Here is a 23,570-nt window from a genome sequence, read left to right on the forward strand (position 1 = left end):
TCACAACACCCAAACATGTCTGAAGACCTTGTTCCCACTTGTGAACCGAGCTCCAGAGGGAAGGGATGGGGGCGATCCAAGAGGTGCCTGTGGTCACGCTCAGTTTTGTTCTACTTCTTGGCTTGGGTGGTGCTTATGTGGGGGAGTGCACTTGATAAATGAATGGATCATACGTGTTCTGTGCACTTTTCTGAGGCCTGTTCTAGATCAGCTAATAAAAAGAACTCGGGAGGGGGCCCGGGGTATCAGCTGCTTTACCATGCTCTCGAAGAGAGAGGGCTTTTAGAAAGAAAATTATTATTATCTTTTTGGCCGCGCGGCATGTGGGGATCTCAGTTCCCCAACCAGGGATCAAACCCGTGCCCCCTGCAGTGGAAGTGTGGAGTCTTAACCACTGGACAGCCAGGGAAGCCCAGAAGAGGGAGGGCTTCGAGGAGAGTTGTTTCAACTGTGAGATGGAGCAATGGGGATGGGGCAGGGGAACCAGAGCTCTGCAAACGCTCCATGGGGGCTGGTCTGAGCCCTGCCAGGGTTCTCTACAGTCCCAGGAGCTGCAGTGGTCCCCCTGGACCCTCCACGCCCATCCCCTCCCTGCCAGAGACAAAGCCTGCTCCAGTCTCCTAGAGCCAGCAGGGGGTTTGCAGACCCCTCTTGGGACGCCCCTTCCCCAAGCCTGGCTCCCTGGGTCCCTAGTTGAAACCAGGCAGCAGGAGATAACAGAGTGCAGCCTCAGCCCTGCCCTGGTACCAGTTTCCTTCAGGAGGCTTGTTCTAATTATTTCCTTCCATCTCCCCCATCGGGTCCCCAGGGGGCCTGGCAGGCCTGTGAAGGAAGGGAAAGTGCAAAGTAAGCTGAGGACGGGCTTGATTTATGGGACGTGCCAGCCTCGCCAAGGCTCCTAACCTACTTAGCGAGGGCAGCAGGGCCTGACTCCCAGAGGAAGATGGCTCGTGTGGGGGCTGATGGGGGTAGAGGAAGGAGCTGGGGAAGGAGACGCTGACACCAGTCCGGCCTCTGTGATGCCCTGGCCTGCTGGTGCCTTGGTTTCCCCTCTCAACCACGGCACACATTCATTCCTGCATGGCAGGACTTAAGGGGGGACATGAGCACAGAAGGTGTTTGATAAATGGTGACAGTTGAGGGAAGCAGCGGGAGATCTAGTGGGGGCAGAATTGGAATTCTGCCGTGTGACCCTGGACAGGTCACTAAACCTCCCTGAGCCTCAGTTTCCTCATCTGTCCAATGGGGATACCCCAAGCACCTGGGGTTGTGCCTGGGACACAGCAAGTGCTCACCTGACAGGGGCTGTTAGCAGACCTTGGGCCCCCAAACGGAGAGCTTTTCAGCTCTCCCCAAAGCTCAAAGTTTAGGAGGTGCCTCTGAGTCAAAATAATCCTTTCTTTCAAAGCTTCGCCTCAAAACAAAAAGGTCCATGTGGTGAGACCTGACTGCAGAGGAGATGCCTCTGGGGCACCCTCTGTCTCAGTACCCCCCACATTCCATGCAGAGCTTGTACATCTCCACATCCTGCCAGACTCACTCCCCTCACCAGGGATTCCAGCACTTTTCAGCCCCTCTCGGCCACCTCTTCCCCACCAGGCACACAGAACCACAGTCGCAAGGAACATCCTTCCTCAAGAAGAGAATCAGAGCTTCCCCTCCCAACCAGTGGCCGCAAAAGCTGTGCCCAGGGGTGCACCCAACATTTATTCCACCCTAGCTATCAGCTTTTATGATGCAGGAGAAAGTGGCCCGTGACAGAGTAGCTGGGCTGGAAGGAACCTGCCGGGTGGGACTCACATTGTTTCGCGGTGCGTTGGGCTGTACGGGGTCCTCAGCCGCCAGGGCGATGCTGCTCATGGCAATGACCATGAGGATGCACATCTCAAAGTAGCGCAGGTTCAGGATGTAATGGCACAGGCGGCGAAGGCTGTTGGGGACAGGTAGGCGTGCAGAGGTCCACTCAGACCACGGGCTATTGAGCCCCTTCCTCTGTAATCTCCTTATGTCACCTACCACTATCTGAGATCTCTAACTCCCAAGGTCCCACACCCAACAGAGTAACAAGCTCCTTCATCTGGGGACCCTCCTGGGGCAGGGGAGCCCTCAGCGAGGGAAGATATCCACATCTCTGCTTAGGCGAGTTATCGTACCTCAGTGCCCTCGTCGGTGAAATGACCATAACAACAGGGCCTAACTCACAAGAATGTGAGGATCAAAAGAGTTAATATAGGCCTGGTACATGGTAGGGGCTCCAAAAAAGTTAGTTACTTAAATTATGAATTGCAGGCCTTATCAGAGTCTTTAATATGCTAATGAGAGAATAATGAAATAATTAACCTCAAGTGGAGCTAATAATGATAAATATGTCATGAGATTGTATGAATGGCTGCAGGGCTGAGTGGCTAAGAACAAGGATGCTGGAGTCAGTCTGTCTGGGCTCTCCCACTTGCTTGCTGTTTGACTTCGGGCGGGTGACTTCATCTCTCTGGACCTCAGTTTCTTCATCTGTCCAATGGGGATAAGCAAAGTACCAACCCCTACAGGGTTATTATGAGAAAATTTTTTTATTTGTAAAGTATTCAGAAGAGTGCCTGGTAAGAGTGCCTAAATAAAGAATTTCTTTATTAAAATAGATAATGTCCACCACATAAAAAAGTAAATGCACAGGGTGAGCTCCAAGAGGCAGGTTAGAGAAAGCAGTTTCCCCTGCAGCTTATTTGACATGATTCTCCTTTGCCAAGAAGCATTTTGAGGGACCAGGGTTTCAAAAAATACCCTTTGGAAAAATGCAATTCTAAAACAACCTCTGAGCCACCAAGACATACATGCGATAAACTTCTCCCCTAAATAATCCAGCCTCCTCAAGGATGCCCAAGACAGAGGGCCGTGAACTCAGAGATCATCTACCCAAAATCCAAATCCTTGTAGAGCAGAGCTCAGGGACCAGGGCTGCCATGTACAATTGTACAGGTTGTGCACTGCCCAAGGCAGCCATTTCTAAGGGACACCTCTCACATCACAGACAGTGTAGATGGGGATATTTATGACAGTGTTTTTTAGTTGGTGGCAGGAGGGGGTCTTTTCCAACAAAATCAGTACTTTATGATAAGTTTCTATCTTATATGACTTAAGAAAGGGACATCATTTTTTTAATTTGCTCAAAGGTCTCCTAGGGACTAATGGTCTTAGAGGCAACTCTCCCCCACTACCCTTTGTCTGGGTCTGCCCTCTGTCCTGACTTCCACTGCCCCAGTGGGAGCCCTGGGCCCCCTGCCCTGGCCATGGGCCATACTCACGGGTTGGTCGTAGAGAGGATAAACATGGAGCTGTAGGGGGGCATGGGCTTGGGGCCGTCTTCCCCGGGGTCGTCTTCCTCCTCCTCTTTCTTCTCTTCCTCCTTTTTTGGCAGTGGGTCTGGGTTGGCGTTTTTGTTCACTGTTGGGACAAGAACCAACACAGGGCTCCCTCCACGATTTCCCACAAACCTCTGGTCTCCTGCCTACTCTCCAGAGCAGGCAATAAGCAGCTGACGCAAAGTGCCTACTATGTGCCAGGCACCCTGTTATGCCATTTAATCCTCACCTGACCCTATGAGGTTGGTACTTTATGATCCCCACTTTACAGATGAGGAAACTGAGGCACAGAGAGGTGAAGTGGCTTGCCTGAGGTCACATGGCTGGGATGTGGCAAAGCTGGGATTTGAACCCGGGTAGCCTGGCCCCAGAGTGCTTGCTCTCAACCACTCTACAGCCTTGAGTCTGCTGGGACCCTCACGGGAAACTAACATAGACCTACCCCCCAGCCTTTGATGACCTTTATATTGTCAGTTGGAGGCAGGCGGAGGCAAGAGCCCCACTTTACAGACGGGAATACTGAGCCCCTCCCACAGTCAAACTGCAGGGTTTCCCCCCATTAACACCCCTCTCCTGAGTGGGGTGAGGCACCAGCCCCCTGAGCATTGATCCTGCAGCCTAGCCACTCTATGGGTCCGTGGACAGGCTGAGCCTTGCTGAGCCTCAGTTTTTTCATCTGTGAAACGGGCACGATGACAAGATCCGCCTTGTAGGACTGTGGCAAGCATTTATAGAGCAAACTCACGGACAGCTTTTGCATAGAACTGGGCTACCATTATCATCTTAAAAATAATAAGCTCAGGGTAATTTCCGAACTCCTGGTGTTTCTCAGATCGTAATCTTACAAGGGGGAGTTTTGGGGGGGGGTGCAAAAACAGCCAATCCCTCAAGGTCCTAGACCTGCACTGTCCAGCATCTGAAACGTGGCTAGTCCAAACTGCGGCATGCAGTGTAAAAACACGCCAGATTTCCAAGACTGAGTACGAGAAAAAGAATGTAAGGCAGCTCGTTAATAATTTAGAAGGTATTGATGACACATTGACATGTTAACACTTGGGATACAAATCAATCGTATTTTGGGTTAAATACGATTTAACTATTAAAGTTCAATTCACCTATTTCTTCTTTATTTTTAAAATCACTCCTTCCTTCCTCCCTCTTCCCTCCCTCCTTTTCTCCTTTCGTCCCTTCTTTCTTTCTTTTAACCTGGCTACTACAAAGTTTAATAAATAAATTAATTAATTATTTTGGCTGCACCACTCGGCTCGCGGGATCTTAGTTCCCCAACCAGGGATCGAATCCGTGCCCCCTGCAGTGGAAGCGTGGAGTCCTAACCGCTGGACCGCCAGGGGACTCCCCTAGAAAGTTTGAAATTACATAGGCGGCCTGTGTCACATTTCTTTTGGACAGCGCCGGCCTAAAGAATCATCTGACTCCCCCAGATTTCCATCAGAGGAATCCGTTGACTCCTCAAATATGGTGGCCCCCTGGCTCCCCTGTGGGAATTTGGGATGCAGGAAATGTTGCTAACCTATTGTATACTTGCCAGGCATCGTATGCATATTATCTCATTTAATTCTCCCAGCAGCCCTGTGGGGGCAGGAACTATGTCTCTACCCATTTTCCAGATGAAGCAACTGAGGCCAGAGAGGTGGAGTCACTGTCCAGAGTCACCCAACTGAGCCTCTGGGGACTGAGCCCAGGGGGCCGGCTCACGTGTGAGACTGGAGCTCATACCTTGGACGACGGTGTGATTGAGGGGGCGCGGGCAGGCCGGGGGGATGTCCACCGTGGTGTGGTCGGGTTTCCTGGCAGTCTTAGCTGAGGTGGTCTGGGTGCTGCTGGGGTTGGTGACGATAAGGCTGTTCTCGGGGGTCTTGGGGGGGCCGGGGTTGGACGGGTTCCCCGGGTTGTTGGGTGTCCGGCGGCTGGAAGCGTTCTGGGGGTTGGCGGCCGTGGCAGGTGGGGCAGGCGTGGGGCTGGGGTCGGTGCTGTTCGCCATCTTGGCCGGGCTCTGGGGCAGGCCGGCGTGGCCGAGGCTGTCGTGGGGACTGGCTGACTCCGCGGTGGCCAGCTTGTTGTTCTTCATGTTGTCAATATCCTCGGCCAGGGGTGGGTCTTGGCGGCCCAGGTCCTGCTGGATCGGCCGGGTGGTTGACAGGTTGGGGCCCGACACGGGGACCCCGGAGCCCTGGTTCTCTCTGTGGCAGGCAGGCCAATGAAAAAGAACCCATAAGTGAGTTAGAACATAGAGGGAATGTCTCCAGATCCTGCCTAAGATTCCACCATTCGAGGTACAAGTTGGCGGTCGAGGGGCCGTGTCCTGAAAACTCTCCGGTGCCTGGTCTGTTCTTGTTAGGGCTCAAGACCCCGTGGGAGTGTAAGTGCCCACCCTCCCAGGTTTCAGTGTGGTGCTTCTCCTGCCAGGAGGGCTGCTTCCTAAGAGATGAGGCTACTCCTTCATGGAGAAATCAGAAGGGAAAAGAACTTTCTGCCAGAGCCCGCATGTCTCCAACCCAAACCTCCCTGACCCTGCCTATGTGTCTCCCATTAGCTCTGAGGCAGGACAGGGACACACAATGTTTCCAGGAGTGGCTAAAGCAGACACAGGGACACCACCTCTTTAGGGGTGGAATTGCCTCATGGATTTATCTTTTTGTTTTGTTTTTTGGCCACGCCATGTGGCTTGTGGGATCTTAGTTCCCTGACCAGGGATTGAACCCCGGTCCTCGGCAGTGGAAGCGTGGAGTCCTAACCACTGGACTGCCAGGGAACTCCCTGCCTCATGGCTTTAAATTCTTGTAGTAAGTATGCCCCTTCCCAATATTCCAGTTAGGGAAAGCAGGTCACATAGTACATTAACATAATAAAAAATAACAATAGAAATAATAACAGCAGACATTTCAGTAACACACTTGCCTTGTAATAACCCCTTCGTCCTTAGCCCTAAGAGGGATAATTACTAGCACCATTTTACAGATGAGAAAACTGAAGCTCAGAGAGGTTAAGTCTCTTGCCAAGGCTACACAGCCAGTAAATGAAAAAGGTAATTTCTCACAGGGATACAAGTGTGGTGGGCAAAGCATTCCAGGCAGGGGGAACAGCCAGTGCAAAGGCCATGAGGTGGGGATAAGCTCGTTGAGTTTCAGGAGGCTGGTATGGCTGAAGGTGGAGAGTGGGAAAGATGAGTTGGGTAGGGGTTGGGTGCCTCAGTGACTCAAATAATTAACACCATGCAGATGGACATGAGGAGAAAAGAGTCTGAGCGCTCAGTGCATTTGGAGAAGGAGAGGAAAAAGTTAAAGGTCCTTGCTTAGCTTTTCCGACCTCAATGCCCACTGAGACATCAGCTCCGCAAGGCAAGGGGTTTATTTTTGTCTGTCTTGTTCACAGCTGTGATTTCAGTGCCCAGAACAGGGACTGGCACATGGTAAATGCCTGGTCACTTCTTTTTTTTTTTTTTTTTTTTTTTTTGCGGTACGCGGGCCTCTCACTGCTGCGGCCTCTCCCTTTGTGGAGCACAGGCTCCGGATGCGCAGGCTCAGCGGCCATGGCTCACGGGCCCAGCCGCTCCGTGGCACGTGGGATCCTCCCGGACCGGGGTATGAACCCGCGTCCCCTGCATCGGCAGGCGGACTCTCAACCACTGCGCCACCAGGGAAGCCCACCTGGTCACTTCTTGTCAAATGATAAATGAGTGTCCCCATTTTTCAGATAAGGACACTGAGGCCCAGGAGAAGTCCCACAGGCCTAGACTTGCCATCAACCCCTGCCTTCTCCCATCTGCACACTCACGGCCAGCTTGTCAGAGACCCCCAGGAGCCCTGGCTCTGGTGAGGGTGGCTACAGGCCCTGCTCACTCTATGTCTTCGGCTGGTCCCAGCTCTGCCTGCCTGGGCATGGATCTGTGTGGACCTGACGCCCAGTTTGTTCTGTTTGCCTTCAGACACCCCTTCTGGACCCTCGATCTTCAGATAAGAGGCTCCATTCTTCCCCCATGCCTGGGCACTGGCCCTGGCAAAGTCTGTTTCCCGGAAACACCAGGACATCTGTAGTTTATAATCTCAACGACTCCTCTCTCCAGAGGGTTCTGCAGTCCAAGACTTACCCCTCTGGTTCTTCTTAAAGGCACCCCCCAATTCTGTATCCCATACCCTCCACACCTCCTCATAAGAGCTCACAGATACTGAGTACTTGCTGTGTGCCAGCCTTGACACGTCAGCTCATCTAATCCTTAGAATAACCACAGGGAGTGGGTAGTACTGTTATTCCCTTTTTATAGATGAGGAAACCAAGGCCCAGAAACATGAAGGGCCTTGCCCAAGGCCACACAGTCAGTTGCTGGCAGAGGCAGCTTGGACCCAGACCACATGGCTCCAGCACCCATACTACCCCCCACCTGACGCTGCAGCTCTCTTACTAAGCAGTTGGAGATCTCCCAGGAGGCTCAGCCCACAGCTGCTGGGTGCAGGGAACCCTTGGCACTCACTGAAACCTCCAATAGTGTGAGCCAGCCTCTCTTCTATTTTGACTCATTAACTTCTGGGACAATCTTATGAGGCCTGAATTGTTACTGCTCCCATTACACAGATGAGGAAACTGAGGCCCGGAGAGGGTGAGTTAGGCATACTAGAAAATGGTTTAGTGGGACCTTCCTGGGGGTGCAGTGGATGAGACTCCACACTCCCAACGCAGGGGGCCTGGGTTCAATTCCTGGTCGGGGAACTAGATCCCACACGCATGCCGCAACTAAGAGTTTGCATGCCATAAATAAGGAACCCGTGAGCCACAACTAAGGAGCCCACCCGCCGCAACTAAGGAGCCCATGTGCCACAACTAAGGAGCCTCCCTGCTGCAACCAAATAAATAAATAAAAATTAAAAAAAGAAAATGGCTTTGTCAGGCTGTTGCCATCACACACTCACTCAAGAGACCAGAAGTAAGCAAAAGACAGCCCTCAGCTTGTATCCATTCATCGAACACCCAGGAGATTAGGTACAATCGCAGGAACCAAAGCCTCTGGACAGCACAGACTTGCTTCCTGAGGCCCAATCTGTAACCCTAAATCTACCTAACACTTAAAAATTTAAAATAAGCTGGCCTCTGTAAATCAACTGTACTTCAAATAAAAAATAATAATAATTTAAAAAAAAGAGAAAAAGCTGGCCTCCCCTGGAGGCCCTTCCACTGGCTAAGTCACCAGTACTCTCTTTCCTGTTTTATTTTTGCATTTTAACTTGCAAAAGTCCATGGTGTTTTTAGCAAGCAGAAGAGAGATGAGGTAATTTATTTTCAGGCTTGTGTCCCTGAGGCCGCAGAGGGAGAAGGGCAGGTCCAGGCAAATGCCTCACTTCTCAGTCGTGTGAGCAGGTCCTAGATTGACAGACTGACCTGGGTTTGAGTCTCACCAATGCCACTTACTAGCTGTGGGATCCTCTGTAGCTTGATTAACCTCCCCGAGCCTCAGTTTCCTCATCTTTATTTAGTTATTTTTTAAATCTTAGTAGAGTTTGTTCAATTTTTAAAAAAATATTTATTTATTTATTTGGTTGCACCAGGTCTTAGTTGTAGCAGGCAGGCTCCTTAGTTGCAGCTCGCAGGCTCCTTAGTTGTGGCATGTGAACTCTTAGTTGTAGCATGCATGTGGGCATCTAGCTCCCTGACCAGGGATTGAACCCAGGCCCCCTGCATTGGGAATGTGGAGTCTTATCCACTGCGTCACCAGGGAAGTCCCAGTTTCCTCATCTTTCAATTGGGGATAATAGTAGTAGAACCTTCTCTATAACATAGAGACTAAAGTGAAGATCCTGGAACTTATTTGCTATGTGACCACCGGTGATTTACTCAGCCATAACATGGGGATGATAACCTCGCTGAGTTCCTGTGAAGAATAGACGTGTGAATGAGCTGAGAGCTAGAGCATTGCTCGCAGGCCTGGAAACCTAATGGAATTTGCTCTGTTGGATTTAGAACTTGCTGGGGACCAGAGACGTTTTATTCCTTCCAATTTCCCCCTTTTGGAATAGGAATGTCTATTTTTGTGCTTGTCCCACCTTTGTGTTTTGGAAGCAGATAATTTGTTTTCCAGCTTTCAGGTCCACAGATGGAAGAAAATTTTGCCCCCAAATGGATCATACCTAGAGTCTTACCGGTACTGGAGTTAGATGATGAGATTTGGAATTTTTGAGCTGATGATGGGGTAAGACTTTTGGGGATGCTGAGATGGGGTGAATGTATTTTGCACGTGTACATCAGATGAAAACCTGGCTGGGAATATTTTCGCATCATCTTGTATATTCTTTTAAGTAGAGCTCTACCAAAAAGCAGGCTCAGTGAGGTTATCATTTCAAAGAGAATCTGAATCTTTTGTTCACCATCTAGAGAGACTGTACTAAATGACACAGCAGTTGAGATCACGGCGTACGTTTTGTTAGAGGGACAGCCTCACACGTGGACCAAGAGCCCCTTGTTCGGATGGAAAGGGGATCTGAGGGTCTCTGCTTTGTCTTGCTTTTGTTTCTTCTGCTGGCTCTGTTTGCAGCGGAGTTTTAACAAGCTCAGCCTGCAGAGGCCTAGCGTCAATCTCCAGGAAGTTTTATTTCCAAGTGTCTCCAAGGAGAACTCAAAAGCGGCAGAAAACTTTGAAGTCAGGCCCCCTTCCCCCTTCCCTCTTGGGGATCTGCCATCATCGGCCCGGAATAGGCAGCTGATTGCATAATGCCTGTCCTGCACTGCATCCCTTTGCCAGCTAATCACTTTAGCATCCCTCTGCCAAGGGCTATGGACATCTTGCCTGGGGCATGCTCAGGTCCCTAAATTCAGAGGATGCCGCTTGTGTCCCCACTATCCTTAGGACCTGCACATATTAACTCATTTAATCCCCACAACAATCACCATCTGAGGTGCTATTAGGATCAGGCCCATTTTACAGATGAGGAAGGTGATGCCCAGAGAGGCAAAGGCACTTGCCCGTTGTTATCCAGCTGGGAAAGGGCTGAGTTGGACTCTGGCCCTAGAGATCTTAAGCTACAGCACCACTCAGTGAAGAAAATGGGGCAATGGATGAGTTGGTGTGCATGGAATGGAGGTGCTGAGACTGGCTAAGGCAAATTGGGGGTGCTGTAAGAATCAGGGTATTAAAGGATGAAGCCTCTCCTCTCCACCCCTTGCTGGATAAACTGTGAGGCTCAGAAGTCCAGTATCTCTCTTATTGATCCTTTTGGGGAGTAGGTTGTCTTGGTGATGGGAGCAGGTGGAACTAGTATGCAAATAGCCGAGATATTAATTCTAGGGTGGTGCAGGCCCTGCAGGTCTCCTCAGTCAAACCTAGCAGGAGGCACTGCCCAGCTATCAGGGAGTGGTGGATGCCCTGCAATCCACAGATTTTTACTGGGAGTCAGAGAAAGCTCCATCCTCACTTTGGTGCCCCTGGGGTGACACTGGGCTCAGCCGCCTGGTGTGGGAGATCAGGGGTTAGCGACTGTTTAAAGATACAAAACAGAGTGTGCTCCACCCCCTTTTTCCTGGGGTGAGCCAGTGAAAGCTTCGGGGGTGGGGGACATGTAAACCTAGGAAAACTGAAGCGGAAGAGATTAAGGCAGAAACGGTGGGGGAAGACAGGGGAAATAGAAAGAAAACAATTATATTTAGTAACAATGGTCTGGAGAATCAAAGCACAAGAGTGTGTCTAGGGAGAGGCCTAAGGAAGGACAAGAGGAGAAATGTGCGAGGCAGGCCTGTTAAGGGCCACTGGCTTTGTCATAATACAGAACTGAAATGTCTTTTTAGTATGTTATGTTCTTTTCTTTTTTTTTTTTTTTTTTGCGTTACGCGGGCCTCTCACCGCTGTGGCCTCTCCCGTGGCGGAGCACAGGCTCCGGACGCGCAGGCTCAGCGACCATGGCTCACGGGCCCAGCCGCTCCGCGGCACGTGGGATCTTCCCGGACCGGGGCACAAACCCGTGTCCCCTGCATTGGCAGGCGGACTCTCAACCACTGCGCCACCAGGGAAGCCCTGACACATCTATTAATAAAGGAGTGAGCAGTACCCTCCTTGTGCAGATTTGGGGGTGGAAGTGGGGTAGGTCCTTTGTTCCTCTAGAGAGGAGGGGGAGCAGGGGCCAGCTGTGGAATCCAGGAAAGCTGGGTTCTTATCACACTACTGCTATCAGCTGGCTGGCTGCCCTTGGGGAAATCCCTTTCCCTCTCTGGGCCTCAGTTTCCCCATCTGTAAAAAGAAGGAGTTTGAATGGATAATCCAAAGGCTATGAATCTAAAGTTTTGTTTTCTAGTCTATGATGAAAGTGTCTTAATAGTAATAGTGAAAATAATAATAGTAATAGCTAAAACTTATCGAATGCTTATTACTACTGCTACCGTGAAAAATAGTTAACATTTACTGAGTACTGAAAAATAATAATATTCATACTAATTATAGCTAATACTGCGTACTTATTACAAGCCAGGCACCATTTAAAGCATTTTGCATGTATTAACTCATTTGAACCTTATACCTACCCTAGGAGGTAGGTAGCATTCTTTTTTTTTTTTTTTTTTTTGCGGTATACGGGCCTCTCACTGTTGTGGCCTCTCCTGTTGCGGAGCACAGGCTCCAGACGCGCAGGCTCAGCGGCCATGGCTCACGGGCCCAGCCGCTCCGCGGCATGTGGGATCTTCCCGGATCGGGATACAAACCCGTGTCCCCTGCATCGGCAGGCGGACTCTCAACCACTGCGCCACCAGGGAAGCCCTAGGTAGCATTCTTATTCCCACTTTACAGATGGAGAAACGGAGGCCCAGAGAGAGGAAGTGACAGGCTGCAAGTCACACAGCTGGGAAGTGATGGGGCAGCAGTGTGACCTCTGGCTCCAGAATCCTTGCCTTTCACTACCAGGCTGAGCTGCCTTTCTGCCCATGTCATCCTTCCTCCTTCAATGATAGGAGTAGATATGCTACAAGGATGATAACAACAGTAATAGTAGTAGTATTAAAATAATAGCACCAGGAGACTTGCCTGGCGGCCCAGTGGTTAGGATTCCTCACTTCCACTGAGAGGGGTTGGATCCCTGGTCGGGGAACTAAGATCCAGCATGCCACGTGGCATGGCCCCCCCCCCCAAAAAAAATAGCACCAGTGATCCACTGGTTCTTAATTATGGGAGTCCTGTGCTAAACACTTTATTCCACGTAAAATCCCTTCAGTGGCCTCCCATTTCCCTGGGAGGACTCAAGGCTCTGCTGACCTATTACACTCCCTTCAGTTTCTTTGTCTGCCCCTCTCTCCTCACCCTCCAAATGGCAAACTGGCCTCCTTCTGTTCTACCTTAGGGCCTTTACACATGCTGTTCTTAGCCTAGAACACTATTCCCTTCTCAGAAACAATAGTTTTCAGGGGGCTGTTGTGGAGCTACGTGGAGACCTAATGCCATAATAATTGGGGGCATTGTGGGCATTTAGGAAACGGGAGGCAGGTATATAAGTATCTTACCATGTGCAGGGCAGTCCCACCGAGGAAGAATTATCCTTTCTCCTTCATGGCTCTCTAATGTCCCTCACACAGGTGAAAAGTCTGCTTGTAATGATCTGAGTCTTTTGTTTCAACCTAACTCTGCTTCATGTATCAGCATAAAGTATTTTTTGCACGTTTTAAATATACATCACATCTTCCCAGAATGCAAGTACTGGACAAATTAAAGGAAGAGCAGACTCTATTTCGTACGGAACTTCACCATTTTGGAACATCTCACCACTGATGGTAACTCCCTCGTGTTATTCGAGTAGCTTGTATCCTGAGTCAGCTGGCATCTGTACCTGTCTCATTCGTTGTGATTTTGTGTATAGGTGTCTGCATGAGAATTGCTTCACTCTGTCTTCTAGGGTCTCATTACTCAAAGTGTGGTCCCTGGACCATCACTGGCTCCTTAGAAATGCAGAATCTCGGGCTGCACCTGAGACCTACTGAATTAGAATCTGTATTTTCACAAGATCCCTGGGGATTCGTGCACCCATTCAATTTTGAGAAGTGCTAGCTTCGTGCATATGGCATGTAACAGAAGCATTTAAACACATCATTAAAAATTAATATGGTGCTGATGTATGTAAATGAAATCATTATGTTGTACACCTTACACTTATACCGTGCTGCCCGTCAATTATACCTCAATAAAAGTGGAAGAAAAAAAAAGAATACCTAATGCCGAAAAAAGAAAACACAAAAAACTTACAAGAGGGTTTTTTTAAAAAAGAAAAAAAAATCAAAAGGATGCCCTAGTGGTGGGTGATACATAATAAAAGAAGAATAAGAGATCAACTATACTCCAATAAAAATTAAAAAAAAAAAGAAGACTAAGAGGACGTTAATTAATGAAAGAACGCATGTAAGTTGTTTGGGCTCCTAAATGTACAATCACCGTAGGATTTTCTAAGGAGTGTTACAAAATATTGTTATGAAGAACAGGGCGTCATTTCTGACTGGGTGAGGTGCTGGCCTGGAAGATGCGGCCCAAAGCCTTGAACCCTGCTCTTCATTCAATTCTGAGGGCCCAGAGTGGCTTTTCAGGTGAAAAATGATTGACTCAATGACAGCTAAAAAGGGTCTAAATTTCCCAAGCACTTACTATGTGTCAGCTGCTCTTTCAGGCCCTTTGCATATATGACATCATTTAATTCGAGCAATGACCAAATTAGACCCCACTATCTCCATTTTACAGATTGTGAAAACTGAGGCCCAGAGACATGAGGTCCCTGCCGAAGGCCACACAGCAAGCACATGGAAGAGCTGTATAATTCTGGGGGAAAGTTCTTGTGGAGTTTCCCTGAGGCGTACAAGGGCTTGATAGTTTGCAGCTTCTGGCGACAGATGACCTGGGTTCAAGGCCACTTATTAGATGTGTTACCTTGGGCAAGTCAGCTCCAACTCTTAGCTTCCCCATCTGTGAAACGGGGCCATGACAATGAGGGGGCTGTCAAGAAGCTGAAATAAGTGGCTCAGGAGGGTACCAGGTATCCAGCAGGTACCACTTTGCCTCATCTTATCATTTCTACTATTGTCATCGCTTCTACTTACTTCCTCCTCCGGTGCCTGCGTTCCTTGTCCTCTCTGCGTGCGTCCCCGTCGTAGGCGGGCGGAGGGCCAAGCCGGTGCCGCCTCCTCCGCTCGCCGCCGTCTGGGCCCTCGCCTTCGCCGCCCCGGGCCGGCCGGCTGCCCTCACGGTGCCGGGACCTCCGATCGGCCTTGTCCTCTGGGCCCTCGTCGCCCGGCCTGCGGTGCGCCCGGTGCCTGCGGGGCTCCCCGTCGGCCCCCGTGCGCGGGGACCCGCTGCGGCTTTCCCGGCTGCACCCCTGCCGGTGGGCGTGCCTCCGGTGCGGGTCGCAGACTTTGCCCCGCTCCGCCTCACCCTCCCAGAACCCCGGCTGCTCCAGGCCGCCCTCCCGGGCGTGGTGGTCCGACTCACGGCCGTAAGGCCCCTCCCGGCTCAGCTCGGCCTCCTGGCTGCCCGCCCAGGGCCTCCGGGTGTCCAGGCCCACGGAGCCGCAGGGGTCCCGGGCCCGGTCGTGGTAGCGGGCCTGTTTTCTCAGGAAGTCCTCGGCTCGCTGCTGCCCGAGGCGCTGGTCCACTGCGGGCTCGGCCGCCCGGCTCTTATTGGTGTTGTTGTTGCGGTTCTCCTGGGGATCGACCACCAGCGGCCGGTCCAGGTGGGTCTTCATGTCGGGCCGCAGGTGACGGGCGTAGGAGGCCTTCCAGCGCTCGTCCGGGTCCATCTCGTTGTACAGCGCCTCCCGGCTGGCCAGCAGGTTCTGCTTCCGCATCTCGCTTGTCCGCTGCTCCCACACGGACTTGGCGGGCTTCTGGTTCTTCTGTTGTTCCTTCCTGCAACGGAAGGGTGCAGGGGTTAGGGCACTGCTGGGCATTGTGGCCTGCATGGACCTCTCGGGCTAACAGGCATCTCAGCCCAGGTGGGCATCTCGGTCCAGTGGGTATCTCCACCCTGGTGGGGGTCTTGCCCCAGGTGGGCATTTCTGCCCAGGTGGGTACCTTGGCCCAGATGGGCATCTTGACCAAAGCGGGCATCTCTATCAAGGTGGGTATCATGGCCTGGCTGGGTATCCCTGCCTAACTAGGTGTTTCAACCTGTGTGGAAAACTCAACCTGGCCGGATGTCTCGTCCTTACAGGCATCTTGGCCCAGATGGGCGTCTTGTTCCAGTAAGGTATCCTGGCCTGGCTGGGCATTTCGGTCTAATGGGGGTCTCAGCCCAGGTGTATGTCCCCACTGACCTCTCTCTATTCCTCTTCAAATTTTAGCACATGGCCTCTGGGGGCTGTCCTGATGTTCAAAATATTTTAACCTCTGAGACAGCCAATCATAATGGATACTGACCTGGAGCGGGTTCTGGAAGCCCTGACATGGGCGTTTGGGAGCTTGGGACAGTGCCTGTCTATCCACTGGTGCAAAACACCAGCGGGGTCATGGCTGGGAGTGCTGGCTGGGCTGAAGCCCTGCCTGGAGCACACAGATATTTCCAGGGGTTCTATGTGTATTGATAGTTTTATACAGACCATCAACTTTTATAGGCTTGCCTGTCTGAGCATGGACCTTCCTGGGCTCCCCTTCCACAGCCATCTCCTTGCACTTTGAGAAAGAAAGGCCCCTCCCCATTGTCCCAGTATGCACCGCCCCACAGTATACAAAATCCCAGGACTACCCAACAAAGGTGCGGTTCAGAATATCTGTGTTAACGAATCTTTAATCAAGACACCTTAACTCTTACCACCTTAACACCTCTGATCCACCAGCAAATTCTGTCCACTCTGCCTTCACGATCTGTCTAGAATTCAGCTACATCCATGACTTGTTCAGTCACCACCCTGATCCAGCCCCCACTATCTCTTTTGCAGGGAACAATGCAGTCTTCTCCCCTGATAGCATCCAAAGGGTACCTGTGACCACCTGAGTCCCTATCCCTTCTCAGCTCAAGAACCCTCCATGTCTCCCACCTGGCTCAGAGCAAAATTCTAAGTCCTGCCTACAGCCCACAAGGCCCTGCATGATCTGCTCATCACCTCTCTGCCCACACCTCCCCCCACTCGCCCCCCTCACTCACTCTACTTCAGTCACACTGGCCTCCTTCATGTTCCCTAAACACACCAGGCATGTTCCTGCCTTAGGGCCTTTGTACATGCTGATCCCATTGCCAGCGATGCTCTTCACTCAGACCCCCACAGAGCTCCTCCCTCACCTTCTTCGGGCTTTGTCACCTTCTCAGTGAGACCTTCCCTGACAACTTTACTTAAAATCGTAACTCTCACCACCCCTAGCCCTTCCTATAAACCTCAACCTCTTGTTAACGCTGTATTCCCATCAGCTAGAACAGTGCCTGGCACATAGTACCTGCTTAATTAATTATTTCTTGAGTGAAAGTGGGTGGGAGGGCAGAAGCACCTCTTCCTAAAGCTCAACCCAGTCAGGGACTGCTCCCTGCCCCCAAATTCTTGACTGGGAGGGTGCAGAGGTTGAGGACCCCAGAGAGCATACCGGTGTTGGGGGCACTTACACAGCTATGGACATGTTGGCTGCAGACAGAGGACTCACTTCTGCCACCTCCTTGGCTTTCTGGAGGGCGAGTTTCTGGTTGGCTGCCTCTTCTTCTTCTTGTTCATCCTAAAAGTCACATGTGATCCCTGTTCACAAAACATGAACTGGGCCTTGGGGCCTCACCTCTGACCCTATTGTTAACCAGGGGCAACATTTCAGATATTTACAAACGGGTGTGGTGGCCTGGGTGTCAACCGAACAGAGCCGAGGCCCAGTGACTGGAAAGGATGCCCGTCAGTTAAGTATACTGCTATCCCCTTTATGTACAGGCTCAATATCTAGCTCATTATTAACCCTATTTTAACACACAGTCAGAAGAAAAGGAGAAAGACTCCCTTCCCTTCCCACAATGGAAATTTTTCTGTACCCTGTCTCAATGAGCTGGAAATTAATGCAAAGATTTTCCTCTCACTCTACTTCCTGGGCCATTTAAGCTCTCTGAACCAAGACTTTTAAAGAACACTGACAAGCCCCCACGTGCAGAAAAATCTGGCATCCCACAGCCCATCCCATGCACTGCCAACAGCCTCCAGAAGGGGAATCAGGAGAGGAACTTATATTCTCAGCCAGTTAGGTTCAGAGAGGAGGAGGATGGGGGAAGATGTTTTAAAAATACACACAGAAAAAGACGTTTTGGGGCTTTAAATCCTTCTTCAGCCTTCATGCAGGGCCTCATTCGTAAAACAGAAAAGCCAACAAAGAAAAAGCAAAGAAAAAGCAACAAGAAAGAAATGGCCAGAGATGAACCCGCCAATAAAAAAGGTCATGCGGTGGCAGGGCACCTCTCCCACCGTGCTGAGATGTCTGGGGCAAGAAGCAACCTTACCACCTCAGTAATGGTCAGATCAGGACACTGTCTGTCAGCGACAACACAGGGGTGGGACCCCGCTGGCCACCCTGCTCTCCCAAGGCCTCCCCTTCTCCTGGCATCACACCCAGCATTTCTCAGAGATGAGTCCCTGGACCACCTGCCTAAGAAACACTACAAGTGCAGATTCCCAGGTCTCCTGAAGAACCTGGCCTGGGCCCTGGAATCTGCATTTTCAATAAGCTCCCAGTTGAGTCTGAAACACGCTCAAGTTTAACCAACGTTGCATGTGGTTAGAAGCACAAGTTCTGGACCCATCTGGATTCAAATCTCAGCTCTTTCACTTTCTGCTTACCTTGGATGAGTCTCTTAACTTCTCTGTGCCTCTCAGTCTTCATCTAAAATTTCAACTCTCCTTGACTTTCCCCACTTCGTTTTTCTCTTTAGTACTTATCACCATCTGACAAGTTTCTTTCTCATCTATCTCTCCCCCTATAATATCAACGAGGGCAGGGATTTGTCTGTTTTGCTCCCTGCCATGTCCCTGCCTCCTAGACCCCGTTCACAGTAGATTTTCAGTAAAGGCTTTTCCTTTTTAATTTCAATTTTAATTGATTAGTTTATTTTTGGCCACACTGTGGCTTGTGGGATCTTAGTTCCGTGACCAGGGGCGGAACCCAGGGCCCTGGCAGTGGGAGTGCCGAGTCCTAACCACTGGACCACCAGGGAATTCCCAAATGCTTTTCAATGAATGACAAAATCTGTAATATGGGGATCATAGAATTTGCCTCCTAGGTTTTCTGTGAGGGTTAAATGAGATAAAAACCTACTACTACTATATATAAAATAGATCAACAATAAGGTCCTACTGTATAGCACAGGGAACTATAGTCAATATCTTGTAATAAATTATAATGGAAAAAATATGAAAAAGAATTATATATATGTATAACTGAATCACTTTGCTGTACACCGGAAACTAATACAAGATTATAAATCAACTATACGTCAATAAAAAAATTAAAAAGAACCCCAACCACATCAGGGGCTTAGTGGGGTCCCTGCCACATATTAAATGCCTGAGAAATGCTTGTGGAATAAATGAAGGAAAGAATGAGGGTCTGGAAGACACGTCACAGGAGATGAGCTTTCTCCTTCCCCTTCTCCCACCTTCCTGAGGTATCTCCTCTCCCATGATGGCCCCTGAGGATGGGGTCTTGGAACCTGGATGAAATCATGGCTGGAACAGCCCCTGAAGCACTGACGCCAGCCAGCTCCGTGGTGGTCAGGACTGTGGCTGTATGCTTGGGGTGGTGGAGACTTCCATTTCCCCCAGTCGGAACTGGGCCCAGGAAAGTCTCTCTCCCTCCTGCCAAGGCTGGCAGATGGAGGGTTGGCAAAGTCTGCTCGGTTCAGTTCAGTTCCCTGAACATGGCCTGAACACCTCATGGCACTGGGGATGGGGCTGTGAAGCTGAGGCAGGTCCCAGGCCTGGACCTCTTAGGCTGAATGATTCTGCACACATTCTTTTAATGTGATGAGGCTGCTGGCGAAAGGCTTAGGTCAGACGACCGCTAGCTCCTAAGATGCCTTTGTTAAATTGCAAAAAGGTGCCCAGCTTCCTTCGTGCAGTGCACAACCTGTACAACCGTTCCCAGCTGCTCTGCTTGTGGGCTATCCCAGGGGTGTGAGCTGTGTTACCGAAAGCAATATTGCCCCCTCTGTGACTGGCTGAGGTGGACCTGAGTCCCAGGGAGTCGAAGGCTGCCCTACGGGGCATCTGGCACCAGGTTTTGTCCAGATAATCCAACATCACTGACCATGAATGAAAACTGTACTTCTCCTCACATGGATGGTTCTCACCACCCATCCCCTCAATTCCCTTCTGATCTCATTTCCTGTACTCTTCTCTCTTTTCTGTTCTTTGAGGGGTCACACCTCTGCTCTTTCAGTTCCTACACATGTGGTAAGGTCACAACCTTCCGGGCCCCAGTTTTCCCATCTGTGAAATGAGCGTGACAGTAACTCCCTATCGCTTATGCTTTCTGGTGTCTGGCACACAAGAGGGGCAATCACATTTTCCTTGGTTGCTGTTCTTTTTATTTTTATCATTACCTGCTCAGCTGGGGCTCAAATGAAAGCTGGCAGGGAGTGTGGGTAGACAACTTAGGTTCTGGAACTTGCCAAGTCTGCATTCGAATCCTAGCCTTCCCCTTACCAGCTCTGTAAAATGTGGGCTCTAGGTCCAGGTGCCTGCTCGTGCCAAGTGACTTACAAAGGCTCCCTTTATTGAGCTGAGCACCTGACATGTATAGCATGATGCTCTAAACAGCAGCAGATATTATCATCCCATCTGAGGCCGGAGATTTTGCCTTTCTGAGCCTCAGTTCCCCCATCCGCAAAAGGGAGATAACAGTAATGCCTGGAACCATGAGCACATATAATTCTTTACTGCTACTACCACTCAGCAATGAAGTCCAGCCAACTCCCAAGCTCACAGGGACACACACTGAACCTCAGGACCTTGTCTGGGTTATTCTCCATCTGTCCCCTCCTTTCGGGTTTAGGGCGGTGACAGTGCCTGCTATCCTAGAGGCTGCCGCATTCCTTGGAGGTCCCTTGACACTGCCCACTCTTTATAAATGGGCACTCTGGTGGAGTTTGCCATCTGTTTCCTGTAGAAACCCTGCTGCCTTAGCCCCCCTCCTTTGCTGTAGAATCCACTTTATTATGGACAGTCTATTTTGGGGGTGGGGGAGGAGGTACTTTCTCCCTGGTACAGTGCATCCAGGGCATAAGCTCTGACCCTAGCCCCTACCCCCACCTGGCACGGTCCTGATCTGCCATGAGCAGGTGGTAACTTTGCCACAGCAACATTCTCCCACCAACTCCACCTTGGTGAGCTCCTGGGCGTTGGCCAAATTATCCACTGCGATGGCCAAGAACACGTTCAGGAGGGTGTCTGCAAACGTCGGAGTCAGGGAAAGCATCGCCACTTGGACCTTGATATCTGGGACTCCTGAATCCCGCCCCCCTTGTGCCCCCCAATCTGCTCTCCCTGAGGCCCGGGCATGTCCCCATTTCCCCACACAGAGGATACAGTTCCCAAAGAGCGTCAGCACGATGAAGTAGATGGAGAACACCATGCCGCCCTGCACACCCCCCTGAGACTTGATGCCGTCGTACATGACCTCATTCCAGTCTTCGCCCGTCAGGATCTGAAAGGGGAGGGAGAAACACACAGCCAACCCCCTCTCAACCTTGGGCCCCTCGGAGATGCAGCTGTGGAGCTGGAACCTGCCGTGTGGGCCCCTCCTTGGCCCTTGTCTCTGGGTGGGGAGGGTCTCATCGGTTTGCAAGAGGAAAGGGCTGTCCCTGCATTGAGGGGCTCTCAGCCTGTTCTAGGAAAAAATGACCCTGCAGGAGTCACAATCTTTCTGTAACTCCATCTTCCCTGATGTGATAAGGGGATTTTGCTATAGGCTGAGTTGTACTCCCTAAATTCATATGTTGAAGCTCTAAACCCTTGTGTGATGGTATTTGGAGATGGGAGGGAATTAGGATTAGATGAAGACATGACAGTGGGGCCCTCATGAGGGGATTAGTGCCTTTATAAGAAAAGACACCAGAGAACTTGGTCTCTCTCTCTCTCCCTGCCATGTGAGAGAGAAGTGAGAAGGTGGCCGTCTGCAAGCCAGGAAGAGAGTCCTCACCAGGAACCAACCCTGCATGCACCCTGATTGTAGACCTCCAGCCTCCAGAACTGTGAGAAATAAATTTCTCTTGCCATATATTCACTGGTACTTCTGGACTGCTGTGTCTGGGGGTGGTGATGGTGGTGGTACTGGTGACCAGAGGAAGCCTCAGGTAAAGGGACACAGGCGCTGGCAAACAGAAGTTGTGCAGATGCATATGGGAAGGGCTATGTATGTAGCATCCACACAGTTGTTAAAAAATATCCAACTTCCCTCCTTTGTATTATTTCCATGAGGATAAAGTAAATGTGAAAGAACTCCCCAAACATTAAACTGTTAATGCAGGGTTTTTTAGCCTTGGTACTACTGACATTTGGGACTTCCTCCCGTCTTGTGCACTGTAGGGCGTTGACCGGCATCCTTGGCCTCTACCCATTAGATGCCAGTAACATCCCCCCACACCCCCAGTTGTGACAACCCAAAATGTTTTCAGATACTACTAGGTGACCTTGGGGGACAGACTCCCTCTTGGGCAAGAACCCTTGTGCTGAAGACGTATGGATGGTGATTACTACTATTAATAATCATTTATGTGAGGGCTCAGAACTTCATGGATGGTTTCCCTTTCCAAGCCCCTGTCTAGGGGCCTCATTTAGAAATTACCTCTCCCCCAGGAGAAGAGAGGAATGAAGTCACATTTTCCATAAACTCTCTGTCCCCTAAAGAGACAGAACCCACATGGAAAGGCTCTGGAAGTCCCAGCTAGGCCAGTTCCAAACCTCCAGGCATGTGCCTACATGGGTACAGAAGTTGGTTTGGGGAGACCACCCAGGGTCAATCTGTTTGCCTTGGAATATGGGATCGGGGTGTCTTCCAATCTGGGGGAGGATGGTGTATTATCCATGTCTATCACTTTCTATATTCTGATGCTTTGACATATGTGGGAGGCCTTGTTGACCCTGGAGGGAGTCAGGACTAGCTAATTCTTAGAGATAGTAACCACCTTGCCTGTGAACGTGCTTTTCAAATGCAAACCAACCAATTCAGAGCCCACACTCCCAACCACCTCCACTACTGGGCTCTTACAATCAGGGCCAACCTTCTCCTGTCAGAATCAGCCCAGGGTCAGGTACCAGACAACTCAGGACAGCTCCAGGGCCTGATGAAATTATTTAAACTAGCCAATCCTAAGCCTGCTTAACGTGCCTTGCCCATTTCTTCCTGTGGAAACCACAATTAAGCCTCCTGCCCACGTTTCCCGCTCCCTCTGCCTCCTGACGAACTCTGGTGCTTCCCTGTATGTCCCTGCATTCACGGGGCTGGCTGAAGGTTGTACCTGAAATACCGTCATTATTGCTGCTGGAAAGGTGTCGAAGTTGGTAGGAGGAGTCCCTTCATCAAAATTAAACCTGCAGAGAGGACACAGACATTTCATGTTGGTCCCACCTCAGGTGTCCTGAGGGCTTGGCTCAGTACCTTGTATCCAGGGCAGTATCTCTGTCCCCTAAAAGGACACCCTGCATGGTACCCCAGGCCCCACCCATCTGGGTGAGTGCACTGGGCATCCAGGCCACGAGGAGGGCAGACTGTGTGATGCAGGTGGGCCTGGGTCTCTGGAGGCACTGAGCACGGTGCCTGGGGGTGGGAGGCCCTGGGCTGGACGCCAGGGAAGCAGACGTCAGAGAATCCACTGAGCACTCACTGTCCACCAAAGAGCTGCATTCCCAGAAGGGCAAAGACAACGATGAACAGGAAAAGGAGGAACAACAGGCTGATGATGGATTTCATGGAGTTGAGAAGAGAGACGACCAGGTTCCTGAGAGATGCCCAGTACCTGCCAACAGAGGCCAGGGTTTGGGGGGGGGGGGGTCAGGCTGGGCCAGGGCGGCAGCAGCTAAGCCCACCTTCCCAACATGGTGGAGGTGGCCCCACCCTGGCCCCCACCCCCGTTCCCATCGGGATGCCAGGGAACCCCAAAGACTTACTTTGTGACTTTGAAAATACGCAATAACCTGAGGGCTCGTAACACACTGATTCCAAAGGATGTGCCGGGTTTTATGACGGCCCAGATGACCTCAAAGATGCTCCCGATGATGACCTAGAACAGAGGACCCGGTC

General features: G+C 50.8%; 1 protein-coding gene across 3 annotated transcripts in view; it reads right to left on the reverse strand.

Annotated features, from left to right (window-relative positions):
• The window catches only part of CACNA1A (calcium voltage-gated channel subunit alpha1 A), a 236,061-nt gene that overhangs the window by 61,910 nt on the left and 150,581 nt on the right, over positions 1-23,570 (reverse strand). For 2 of the 3 annotated variants that reach the window (XM_065874591.1, XM_065874592.1), the window contains exons 13-22: positions 23,438-23,550; positions 23,155-23,286; positions 22,789-22,861; positions 20,858-20,975; positions 20,652-20,719; positions 16,909-17,015; positions 14,421-15,224; positions 5,094-5,557; positions 3,300-3,438; positions 1,801-1,930 (exon numbers count right to left, since the gene is read on the reverse strand). In XM_065874591.1, the coding sequence (XP_065730663.1) occupies positions 1,801-1,930; positions 3,300-3,438; positions 5,094-5,557; positions 14,421-15,224; positions 16,909-17,015; positions 20,652-20,719; positions 20,858-20,975; positions 22,789-22,861; positions 23,155-23,286; positions 23,438-23,550 (2,148 nt within the window). Of the gene's footprint in view, positions 1-1,800; positions 1,931-3,299; positions 3,439-5,093; positions 5,558-14,420; positions 15,225-16,908; positions 17,016-20,642; positions 20,720-20,857; positions 20,976-22,788; positions 22,862-23,154; positions 23,287-23,437; positions 23,551-23,570 lie in introns of all 3 variants that reach the window. The other variant, XM_065874589.1, reaches the window with a different exon arrangement.

The sequence above is a fragment of the Phocoena phocoena genome, chromosome 3 (genome assembly GCF_963924675.1).
Source record: "Phocoena phocoena chromosome 3, mPhoPho1.1, whole genome shotgun sequence".
NCBI lineage: Eukaryota > Metazoa > Chordata > Mammalia > Artiodactyla > Phocoenidae > Phocoena > Phocoena phocoena.